This window comes from Phoenix dactylifera, unplaced genomic scaffold, assembly GCF_009389715.1.
Source record: "Phoenix dactylifera cultivar Barhee BC4 unplaced genomic scaffold, palm_55x_up_171113_PBpolish2nd_filt_p 000980F, whole genome shotgun sequence".
Taxonomy (NCBI): domain Eukaryota; kingdom Viridiplantae; phylum Streptophyta; class Magnoliopsida; order Arecales; family Arecaceae; genus Phoenix; species Phoenix dactylifera.
The window spans coordinates 162,562-173,696 of record NW_024068336.1 but is presented as its reverse complement, the minus strand read 5'-3'; the positions used below and the strand labels follow the sequence as shown (position 1 = coordinate 173,696).

Genomic DNA, 11,135 nt, shown 5'->3' with positions numbered 1-11,135 from the left:
CCGTCCGGGTGCCTGCACACGAACCGGTGGCCGGGTTCTCCGGCGCCGGCCCTCCGACGCTCAAGTCAGGGAGGGGCAAATAGTGGGGAGAAGGAGAAAACAGTGATTTTTGGGTGTATGAATGTTCCAATCCCCTCTTGGGAGGCCAAGGCTCCCTTTTATATGCGGGGGTCGGTTTACCTGTGATGTAACAGGGCGAGGCCGTAGTACGGCTTGGCATGTTGTTCAGGTCGGCGCTCGGTCAGGCGAATCATTGCACTGATGTCGGCGGTATGGCCGAGATCAGAGACTTATCATAGTCGACTAGACCCTGCTGGGTCGATTTGCCGTGGAGAGCTGGGGATCCGTAGATGTCAGGAGCCATGCGCATTTATTGTGGAGTAAGTCGGAGATCCGCATTTATTATGGAGTAAGCCGGAGATCCGCATTATTGGTGGAGTAAGCCGGAGATCCGCATTTATTATGGAGTAAGCCGGAGATCCGCATTTATTGTTGAGTGTGCCGGAAGATTACAGCGGCCATGCGCAATAAATGCCGGAGGGGTGTTAGAGTACGGTCCTCGGACATCGGGGTTTCTCTTAGGTCGGAGGTTTCGGGTCGGTCGTCTTGTGGCCGAGCGTTCCGAGGTCGGACGCTGACTTCGGCTGTCCGAGGTCGGAGGTTGTACGGCTTCTTAGGGGCATTTATGTCATTTGGGGGAAACTTTATTCCCCCCAACAAGAATCAACCACAAATTACGCAGATCTGATAAGTATACCACCAACCCTAGCTAACACCTGCTGCTATCCAGAATTACATACACAAATCTTGATTAAAACGACAAAATGCTGCATAACTACGTCCAAATGGAATCCCTATAGAATGAGGTCACGCAATTCGAATAGGAAGATCGATTGCTTTTACCGGAGGTGAAGACGGTGGAGAAGATTCTTGGATCGAAGGGGCAGGACTTGAGATCCCAGATCTCGCTGGGGTGGTAGAACAAGCCCTCGCACACGAGCTCCGTTCCCGAGGGCGAGAGCCGGATCAAATGGACCTGGACGAATAAAAGTGCGAAAGATTGTTGAGGAACGATCGAGGAAGAGATGAAGAACCAGGGTTTTGCGATCCGACCTCGTTCTCTTCTCGAAGGCTGAGGGTGCCGGCGAGGAAGCTGGTGTGATCCGGATCAGCTTTAACGTCGGCGATGCATCTGGCCTGGAGAAAGAAAGGGATTTGAGTGCTAGGGTTTTGGCGTCAAAGAGATGGAATTGTTGTGTTCTTGGGGGTCACCTGGTACTTGAGGCCGCCGTAGACGATGCCGGTGGAGCCTCCCTGCATTTCCGACGGGCTCACGGGCGCTCGCGCTAGGCGGTCTCACCTTGTGAGAGATCTGGTCGCATTCCGGTCTCCATATCAGACTGAAATAGTCACGTGATATGCACGTGCCACCGAGAGAATTTCTTAGCGTTGGCGCTAGTTGATCTAGAGTTTTTATAAAAAACTGTTCCTGTTCAGTAATTAAATTTCTTAAATACTATAACATTTTAATATATGTTTGGTTAATAAATTAAAAAAATATTTTTAGTATGACAAAATAAACTTAAAAAAAATATTACATAATATTATAGAACAAAATATAATAAAATATAATATATATTAATACAAGACATCGTATAGTGGATAAAAAAATAATTTCAAAATTTTATTTTATTTTTAATTAAAATAAATATGATTTTTATTAACGGTATTAGAAGAACTATTATATCACGGGCATTTGTGCAAAAATAGTATTTTAAATGATACAGAAATAATATAAATTTTAAAAAATATTTATATAAATTTAAATTTGTAAGAAAAATATTCATATTAAAAAAACTATATATATATATATATATATATATATATATATATATATATATATATAATATATATATATATATATATATAGCAGCAAAAGATCATCAATGGTCCTCTCCTGCTAAAGTAACCGGATAGTATCGTAGATTCACTGGTAGCAAAGAGGCGTGATTAACGCCATCCCCATCGTTAAGATAAAGGTCGCAATGAAATTGTGAAAAGGAAAATAAAATAAAGAAAGCCAGTTGGCAATTGCATGATCCATTCCGGTCGACCGTGGCAGAATAGAGTCGACTGCTTCGCCTCGCCATCCGCTCCCCACCCCACTACTCCCCTCTTTCTCGCTCTTTCTGATTTCTCCTCCAAATCTCCGCCGGATGCCGGACAGCAACGCGACCAGCCTCGATCCACTTGATCGCGGCAAGTCGAAGAGAGGGATAACAAAAGCAGTGTTTCCACTACCAATGGCTTCGAGGCTCGGCTCTCTCCTTCCCCCAACTCAACTCCCCTCGCCTCGTCCACCAGCCGCCGTCGCGCCAACCTCCCCTCCCTCTCCTGGGCCGCACGTTAGCGCCGGTCCAACTCCAAGCCGACCTCCTCTTCCCTTCCCCTTTCCTCCTCTTCTTCACCAGGCGAGTAAAAAAATCTTTTTTTTACTGTTTTTGTTTTATTTATTGCTCAACTTGTGAAGTTAATTAAGAGTTCGAGCATTGGTAGAACAAATCAGCTACTTGGAATTCCATTTGTAGAATCATTAGTGCACAGATGCGCCATACTATTTTCACCAATTGATTTTGATTAGCTAAGTATGACTGCTCTTTTCATAGGGTCTCTAATTGGATGCCTGGCGAGTACAAGAATCTGATATGTTGAACTTGTTGCAAAATTTAAGGTTCTTTATGCCTTTTGCATGAAGATAGTTCTGGCTGTGCATGGAGTGCTAGTTGCATGATGCTTAAGATTCTTCATTTTGATGGCTCCATTATTTTTTTTTGAGGGATGAGGAGGGACTCACCAATTTATTAAAAGTCATTTCATTGTTTCATTATTGAATTTCAGTTTTCGGATGTCCTTCATCTGATTGCAATCCAAAACTTAATCTGTGGAATCTCTATTGCAATTCCAAGGCTCTGTTCAGACATTTACACTCGACTCTTTACTCTATTCAGGCAGGCATTATATGCCATTACAGGTTTCATGTAATGCTCAGACTGTAGCTGCAACAAGTATATCACAAGGAACACCTGTTAGGCCAACAAGTATATTAGTTGTTGGTGCTACTGGAACTTTGGGTCGGCAGGTTGTTAGGAGGGCGCTAGATGAAGGCTATGATGTTAGATGTCTTGTAAGGCCTCGGCCAGCTCCTGCTGACTTCCTTCGGGACTGGGGTGCTACAGTTGTCAATGTATGTTTCAAGTTTTATATGTTTTCTGCTTCAAATCAGAATGTTTTCTTATATTTGTTCTATACAATGATACTAGAGCAAATACCCTCTTGATATTTTAAAAGCTTGTTATTGGCATTATATATCCAGGTAATTATACCTGTAATACCTATTTATATTTTAAACTGACAACCTTTGCAAACTTGAATATGCTGTATTTTTTAGAGTGCACTTAGGTGTCCAGAAATGTGTTTTGCTTTTTGTTGAGGAAAACACAGGAAAGGCTAAATGAATAAATTGTGGAGGTTCATCTTTTGCCTAATTTTATGTGGGGTAAGCTCAGGTGCACTCTTACAGCGAACCTGCTTATCTATTTGTACATATATTTGTCAAGCAAACAATTTCGGTGGGAAACGGATCATCTAAATCATGGGTTGGAAAGGTAAGGGTTACCTGAAAACTTAACTGGTTATTTACACCAGCATACTTGATCCCCATTTGGATGTTACATACATATCATGCAATCTTTATGTGCATGCTCTTTTTTTCAGTTTGTATGAACTATGGAAGAATAATTAGTTGTTAGTTGCTTGTTTATCAGCTGCAACTGAATGTTTAACATTTTCCCTTGATTTCGTGTGAGGTCTGCCCTTCCTTTTTATCTCTCAAAGTCATGCTGAAGTGTGCACCTTTCTACTTTTTGAACAGGCCGATCTCAGCAAACCAGAGACTATACCTGCAACTCTTGTTGGTATTCAGTACAGTAATTGATTGTGCAACAGGACGGCCCAGAAGAGCCTATCCGCATGGTACTTTGTTTATGCTCACCTCTATTTTCTTAGCTCTCTAGAAGCATTTGAAAAGACTGTTCTTATGAGACATTGTTACTTCCACATCCATGTGCAATATCACACATATAAATGATGATTTTTCATTTATACAAACATTATATAATATAGACCTTTTAATTTTCTGGTCCGCTGTTACAGAGGGCCTTTCTCTTGAATCTTGATGAGTGCTTAGCTGTGTAAGCTAGTCCTTTGATATCCATATCTTATCATGGAAAAGAAAGAGGGTCTTAATAGATGAATCTCAAAATATATTTTCTTTCCTTATTGGACACTTGTTGCCTGCAAATGGAATGACTGATGAAAGAAATTTTATTAGGATGTGGACAAGCCACAGCCCCTTGGTTGGGTGAAGTATAGGTACTATCCAAAGTTTGAATTTTGGAATATTAGTCTCTAGATGCATTCTTGTTCTCTCTCTCTACCTTGTCTTAGTTACTTATCTGGTTGTTTACCCACAAAGAATGTACGAATGGTTCTCGGTTGGACAAACAAATACATCTTGTGCTTCTCAGGTCTTATGTTACCTGCAGTTATATGAGAGAATCGTAATGCAAGTTCTTTCAGGCATTTCAACCCAAACTCCACTGAAAGTCTTGTAGTTAGGACTGGTCCAAAGTAAGCCTTCTAAGACATTGTGAGGACAGAGTATGTCCCATGAATCATGAATGCATCCAATTCCTGTTAATTTTTGACAAGATCTGGGAAAATTTTGAATGTCTAGAGCTATAGTAACTTTGATTTTTTATCTGACAAAATTTCATACCTCATTAACTTATGAGTCCTGAAGATGACCATCATATGGAGGTCTGATAAATCCTCCTCCAGAACATAAGGCTTCTATATGCACTAATGCTTGTCCATATTCTTATTGAAACTAAGCAACTATGAAACTTATGGAAAAGCACAAATTTTATCATGAACCAAGGCACTGCAGATCTTGTTCAGGGTACACATAAAACAATTTAGGGTTTGGCCATTTATGAGTTGGGGTTGACTACTGCTGCTGCTCCATTTATAGGTGCAGTTTACTGTAGATTTTCTATTACAATAATTTAAGGAAATTATATAGCTAATATGATTTATAAAAATATTTTCTGTGAGTATGTAAGAATCGTGAAGCATCATTTGCCACAATTCCATTGAAAAGTTTGCTTAAGAGAAACTGACACTCCTGAGGATACTAATTCAATATTTTTTACTTTCTTATAATCACTTCTTTTGGGTTAACAGTTTTAAGGCATTTATTTATCAACCTATTTATACTTCAATTCTTCTAAATCCTTCTATTGTTATCTCCTATCGAGCGCTTTATTATGACATAATATATGGCTTTTCATGCTTGGATGCACGTAGAAGCACTTATTCCATGTGTACATTAGACTATACACCCAGTAGCTATCTCTTTTTTTCCTGTTGTTAATTGTCCTTTCATTTATTTCATTAAGGATCAACTGGCACTTGTTTGGCTTTGGGCCCATTCTGATCAACTTTTATATTTAGGTAGATTGGGAAGGAAAAGTTGCTCTCATACAATGTGCAAAAGCCATGGACATTCAGAAGTATGTATTCTATTCCATCCACAATTGTGATAAGCATCCCGAGGTTCCTTTAATGGAAATCAAGCACTGCACTGAGAAATTTCTTCAGGACTCTGGTCTAAACTACATCATTATTAGGCTATGTGGTTTCATGCAGGTATTTCACATCCACATATATTTTGAACATGGTCTTGAATGAGGTTTACTTGACTACAAAAGTTGAAAATAGTATATCAAAGAGAAAATTTAAACTCAAGTTGATTCACCTAAAATCCATGTAAAAGTATGGAAGGATAGCTATAAAAAACTAACTGGATAAAGAAGGCACTAAACTGAAGATCGTAAAATGAAGTACTGATCATAAAGCAACAGGTCTTCAAATGGTATTGCATCTACTATATCATCTGCAGAAGGTTAGGTGCAAGCAACAACATTCAAAAATTTGCTTAACTTAACCCACTTTATTGGTTTTTTCAAATATCCTGTAATGTCGAAGAGGCCTAAAAGCTTCTGTGCGCCCAAAGGGCTTGGGGACCGTAGGAGGTTTGAGTGTTGAGGGTGCAATCTGTGGTTCTTGAATCTTGGTTAGACATTACTATTATTGGGGAAGTTTGTTTTTGTGATTTATGGTCGAGGTCAAGCTTCTGGATGGTTGATGAAGCTTTGCCTTTTTGTCATCTTAAGCTCATTTATTTGGGATGCTTCTGCTCCAGCATGAAGTTTAGGTTGGATTCCCATGCGGCCCACAATTTCAGCATTGGGAACCCTTGATGGCTCTGGATTGAGTTGTTATTATTCTCTTCTTCTCTTTTGTTTCTCTCTCTTTTCTTCTTTCTTCCCTTGATCTTTCCTCTCTTCTTCTCTTTCTTTTCTCTGTTCCTCCCTTCTTCTATTCTCTGTGGGGTTTATCCTAGCTTCTTCTTGTAGATCGTTATCTTAATGAATTGGGCGAGGTTTCCCCTCCATTTTTCTTAAAAGGAAAAAAAATTGCTTCACTTAAATGAAAAACTATTCTACTATCTTTTGAAAAAAGGAAATCTATGCCGCTATTTTTTTGTAACCATGCAATTCCAAACAGGTGGTACCCTGCCCTGTTTCTGGCTTGCAGACTGCTAGATGACTAGCCGACTAGGCATGTGGTTTTCATCTTCACTGAGATCTTGGCTAAGATTCTTATAACTATCAGACAGATACAATAGAAGTAAAACATTCAGATCTTTTTTCCTTAGTCCATATACTATAAACTGATATATCCAAGATATCAGCGGATATAGTATTGATGTATTGACTGAGAAAATGTAATTTATTTTACTATTTTTAAGTCACTAAATATTAGAATTAGTGATTAAAATGATAGTTAATCCTATTTATTACTATGTCAGCTGATATTGTGATGTCTTGCTTGTGATTTATTGACTCAGATATCTAGATAACCCAACCATGTAAAAAGTAAAGCCTTTCATTTTGACAGAGATAAACTGAGATTCTGAAGATTGCAGAGATAAAATATCTTGGCACTTCCTGCAGATCATTAAGTACTGTTGGTAGATTGGATATTGACCTGTTTTAGATTCATGATACCATTCTCATGATGAAGCTTACATATGGAATCAAACTGTCAAAAAGTTATAAGAGAGTTGAATATCCCCAGAGCACTTGAAATTAACTGTCAAGGCAGTTAAAGATTTCAGGGATATCCTATCATTGTCTTTGAACTTGCTACATTACATGTAATGTTTGAAGGTTCTCCGCCTCTATGGATTTTATTCCTGTCTTCTGTATTCAAGTCTATATGAATTGGTCGTTTTGTTTATTTGTTATCACTGCATGATGCAATAGGGCCTAATTGGGCAGTATGCTGTGCCGATACTAGAAGAGAAGTCTGTGTGGGGAACTGATGCCCCAACTCGAATCGCTTACATGGATACCCAGGTTCTTATTTGTTTATTGAATTCTTGTTTGTCTTGACTGTAGAAATCATTGGACTGGTTTTCCTGAAGATAGATTTTTTTTTTCCATGTGTGGTTAATAAATCTGTTTGCTGATTCCAGGATATAGCTCGACTGACATTTATGGCTATGCGTAATGAGAAAGTTGACAAGAAGCTCCTAACATTTGCTGGACCTCGTGCATGGACAACCCAAGAGGTAATGAAAGATCTAGTATACTGTCCAGGACCTTAATCATTGAAAATGTCGAACATAATCTATATCAACTGGTCTATGATATGCTCTGATTCCATTCTCTTCTTATAGTTGAACTATAAGTTATGAATTCAAGAAATAGATATGTCCCTAAACAGGGTGTTAAAGGTCCAGGCTGAGCAGACGAGAGTTTCCATGCTTAGGCTGAAGAATAGGGCTGGTGGACTAAGGAGAGGAGAAAAAACAAAAAGTTTTTTGTCCAAGCTTGATGACTCGAATCCTGATATGTGTTTTGACCTGGCCTGATATATCAACACCGGTAATTATGTAGGAATACTAAAAAAAAAAATCCCTTTTTAATGGTCATTTATGCCTCGCATATTGAATTTGGTATGTTCTTGTGAATTTCAGACATGTCAAGAGGATGACTGAAATTTCCGTCAAGGTTTGCACAGAAAAATTCTTATGCAAGATAATACAATATGCGAGGCATATTGTATTATCTTGCATAGAAATTTCCGTCAAGGTTTGCACAGAAAAATTCTTATGCGACATTGCAAAATAATCGATTTAATGTACAAAATTAAAAATATGTCACATTAGCACCATAATCATATTGCAAACTTAAACAATAAATTTCATATTTCATTAAGTTGAATTTGGATTAAATCCTACTTCTCTGTTGGTTCCTATCCAAACCTCAGTCACGGAATGCAACTCTTGTTTTATGCCACATCCATAAAAAATTAAAAATTATGTCCATCATCTTTGATTGATTGAGTGAAGAGATGCAATCTTTTAAAGGCCCAACGGGTGTTCATGAAGAGTGGAAGTCGTAGAATATTTCTTCGAGTGACAGCGAGCAGGGAACCAGATCTGTGTTAAAAAAGTTTACGGGAAAGATCCATTTCTTCTCTTTGAAGTATCTAAAGAATGTTCTTTTGTTTCCAGGTGATTACTTTGTGTGAAAGACTAGCAGGGCAAGATGCAAACATAACCACTGTCCCTGTTTCAGTCCTGAAATTCACTCGCCAGCTAACTCGGTGTTTCCAGTGGACAAACGATATAGCGGATCGATTGGCATTTTCAGAGGTAAATCTCTATATCGGTCTCTCATCTATTGGTAGCACTGACTGGAATCCAATTGAAATTTCAATCACTTAATAGAGAATGTTGTAACAATACAAACATACATCTTGAGAATAAGCTGATCTTGCTATCTTTTTTTTTGTCAAGTAAGGAAGTTTTGTTGTCTCCCCGACTCCGACCATCCCCTTCGACTGAATTAGTACATCTGTGGGTTAATAATCACTCAGATTAATGCATTGAATCTCTCCATTGGTGGAATTTCAGGTCCTCTCAAGCGACACTGTGTTCTCGGCTCCCATGACAGAAACATATAATCTCCTTGGGGTGGATCAGAAAGACATTTTGACTTTAGAAAAGTATTTGCAGGACTACTTCGCCAATATCTTGAAGAAGCTGAAGGATCTAAAGGCACAATCAAAACAAACAGATATTTATCTATGAGAAATTCAAGTTCACACTACAACAATGAGTTCAAAGAGCATACAAATCCAAGCTACATGCACTTCTGAGCCATTCAAAAAGACCTGATGGTGCAAGTAGTTTTTGTTCATTCATTCTGCATATACAAATTAAGATTGTGAAAAAAGTAACGCCTTTTATCCTGAAGCTAGCTTAACTTGTTTACAAATACTGACTGTTTGTTATTAAATTAGTCTGGATTTTTGTTCAAGCTGATTAAGATGAAAAGTTCGCACTGCGATATCAATCAACACCCGGCTCAATGCCAAGAGACTTTTCTGGTAAAGTATTCGAAAGTGAAAGCCACTGGGGGGCTCATCACATCCTTTTCCGACCATTAATGATAAGGTTTTGGAGGTTGTAGCAAGGAACTAGCGCCGAGATTTAGCTCAATGTTTGTTGTCATTTTCTATAGCACAGATTCTTCAGTGGCTGATCAGCTAATCATCCAATGCAGAACAGATAGGAGATAGGACGAAGGATCTGCTGGCTGAGCATCAGTAAATCCTTCCGCGACCTATAGTTAAAAATAATTTTTAAAGTTTAAAGATTAAAAATTTATAGTTGAAAGTTTATTTTTATTATAATTAATATATATATATACACACACACATATATAATTTAGAAAGTAATATACATATTTTATTATTTATAGTTATTTTTATTTATTAAATAAATATGAACATGAAAAGCAGCTCAAAATAGATGTATGAAAGCCTTGAAAGACCTCCGACTATCACCAAATCTCTCAAACGGCCGTTCTGAATAATTTGAGTTTGGCTTGAAACTAAATGAGCTGCATCTTGATTATGAAGCAAGCTATGCGCTGCTTGCTCGCTCAGGTTGACTTACATCCTTATGACATGACCTCTTCTACATCACCATTCTATTGTTGCAGAAAAAAAAAAGGATCTAAGATTGGAACCTTGGGAAGAGTGTCAAAGTGCACAAATGTTACTTAGTAGTAGACTATAGAGGTGAGTGCTCATATTCATAGTTTAATCTATTATAACGGTTTCTAGAAGCTTCCTATCATGCATGTCATATGCAATTGGTATTTAAATAATGGCCATTACTTAACTACCAAGACATGGCCATTACTTAACTACCAAGACATGGCCATTACATGGTCATTTTACTTAGCCATTGCATAGTCATTTTACTTGGCCATTACATAGCCATTATTCTGTTCTAGCATCCTTACGTAGTGAATGTTATTCTTGGCTTTTATTTGAATTTTATCATTCACTAAGGTGCAAGGCTGTCATTTTAAACACTCCAAAATAAATTTTATAACAACTCAGGATCTCACCTAACATGGCTAGCCGAAAGATATTATTTAGGTTCTTTGATCCTGTATAAGTACTCAAGATCTACCTAGCGAATAACCGATGTGGGACTAAACACACGCCCACACAGATCCTCGCATATTCTTCCTGTTCAAGCCCTGATGTCCTCGTCAGGCTAAGAGTTCAAATCCATTCAAATCTAATAACAAACATCAAGATCAACTCGTGGTCAACCCCAATAGATCGGTGCTGCAGTGTTCCCTAGTTTACATAGGTTATGGGTTGGACCCGCTCTAATACCATTTGTAACAACGCAGAATTCCTTCCAAAATGGCTAGCCGGAAGATATTATTTGGATTTTTTATCCTGTATAAGTATCCAAGATCTATCCAGCGAATAACCGATGTGGGACTAAACATACGCCCGTATGGGTCCTCACAAATTCAGACCTCCTTTTTTTGGAATTGAATTGAAGAGATTCAGTCTCACAATCATGACCATTCATGTATTAAATGATAGCCAGTAGCTGAAGTAGATGCTAG

The 11,135-nt window shown here is 38.3% G+C and overlaps 2 protein-coding genes across 2 annotated transcripts; one reads left to right on the top strand and one right to left on the bottom strand.

Moving 5' to 3' along the window:
• Window positions 1-618: 618 nt before the first annotated feature.
• LOC120107714 (WD repeat-containing protein DWA2-like) lies at window positions 619-1,437 on the bottom strand. Its single transcript, XM_039121136.1, has 3 exons — window positions 1,273-1,437; window positions 1,114-1,197; window positions 619-1,036 (listed from the first exon to the last, which is right to left on the bottom strand). Exons 1-3 carry the CDS (start codon window positions 1,318-1,320, stop codon window positions 836-838), a joined length of 333 nt encoding a protein of 110 aa, XP_038977064.1. The 5' UTR covers window positions 1,321-1,437; the 3' UTR covers window positions 619-835.
• Window positions 1,438-2,390: 953 nt separating this feature from the next.
• On the top strand, window positions 2,391-9,520 carry LOC120107711 (protein HIGH CHLOROPHYLL FLUORESCENCE PHENOTYPE 244, chloroplastic-like). Its single transcript, XM_039121132.1, is given in 10 exon segments — window positions 2,391-2,471; window positions 3,009-3,244; window positions 3,932-3,982; window positions 3,984-4,010; window positions 4,012-4,032; window positions 5,575-5,769; window positions 7,452-7,544; window positions 7,664-7,759; window positions 8,708-8,848; window positions 9,110-9,520. Coding segments are annotated over 9 exon segments (1,026 nt in total). The 5' UTR covers window positions 2,391-2,471; window positions 3,009-3,019; the 3' UTR covers window positions 9,287-9,520.
• The last annotated feature ends 1,615 nt before the right edge of the window (window positions 9,521-11,135 follow it).

Bases quoted from the DNA above. Each gene is read 5' to 3' on its own strand.
- LOC120107714 (XM_039121136.1), bottom strand. From the start codon at position 1,320: ATGCAGGGAGGCTCCACCGGCATCGTCTACGGCGGCCTCAAGTACCAG. The intron at 1,198-1,272 runs GTGACCCCCAAG...TTCTTTCTCCAG, and splicing joins ACGGCGGCCTCAAGTACCAG to GCCAGATGCATCGCCGACGT. The intron at 1,037-1,113 runs GTCGGATCGCAA...TTATTCGTCCAG, and splicing joins GCCTTCGAGAAGAGAACGAG to GTCCATTTGATCCGGCTCTC.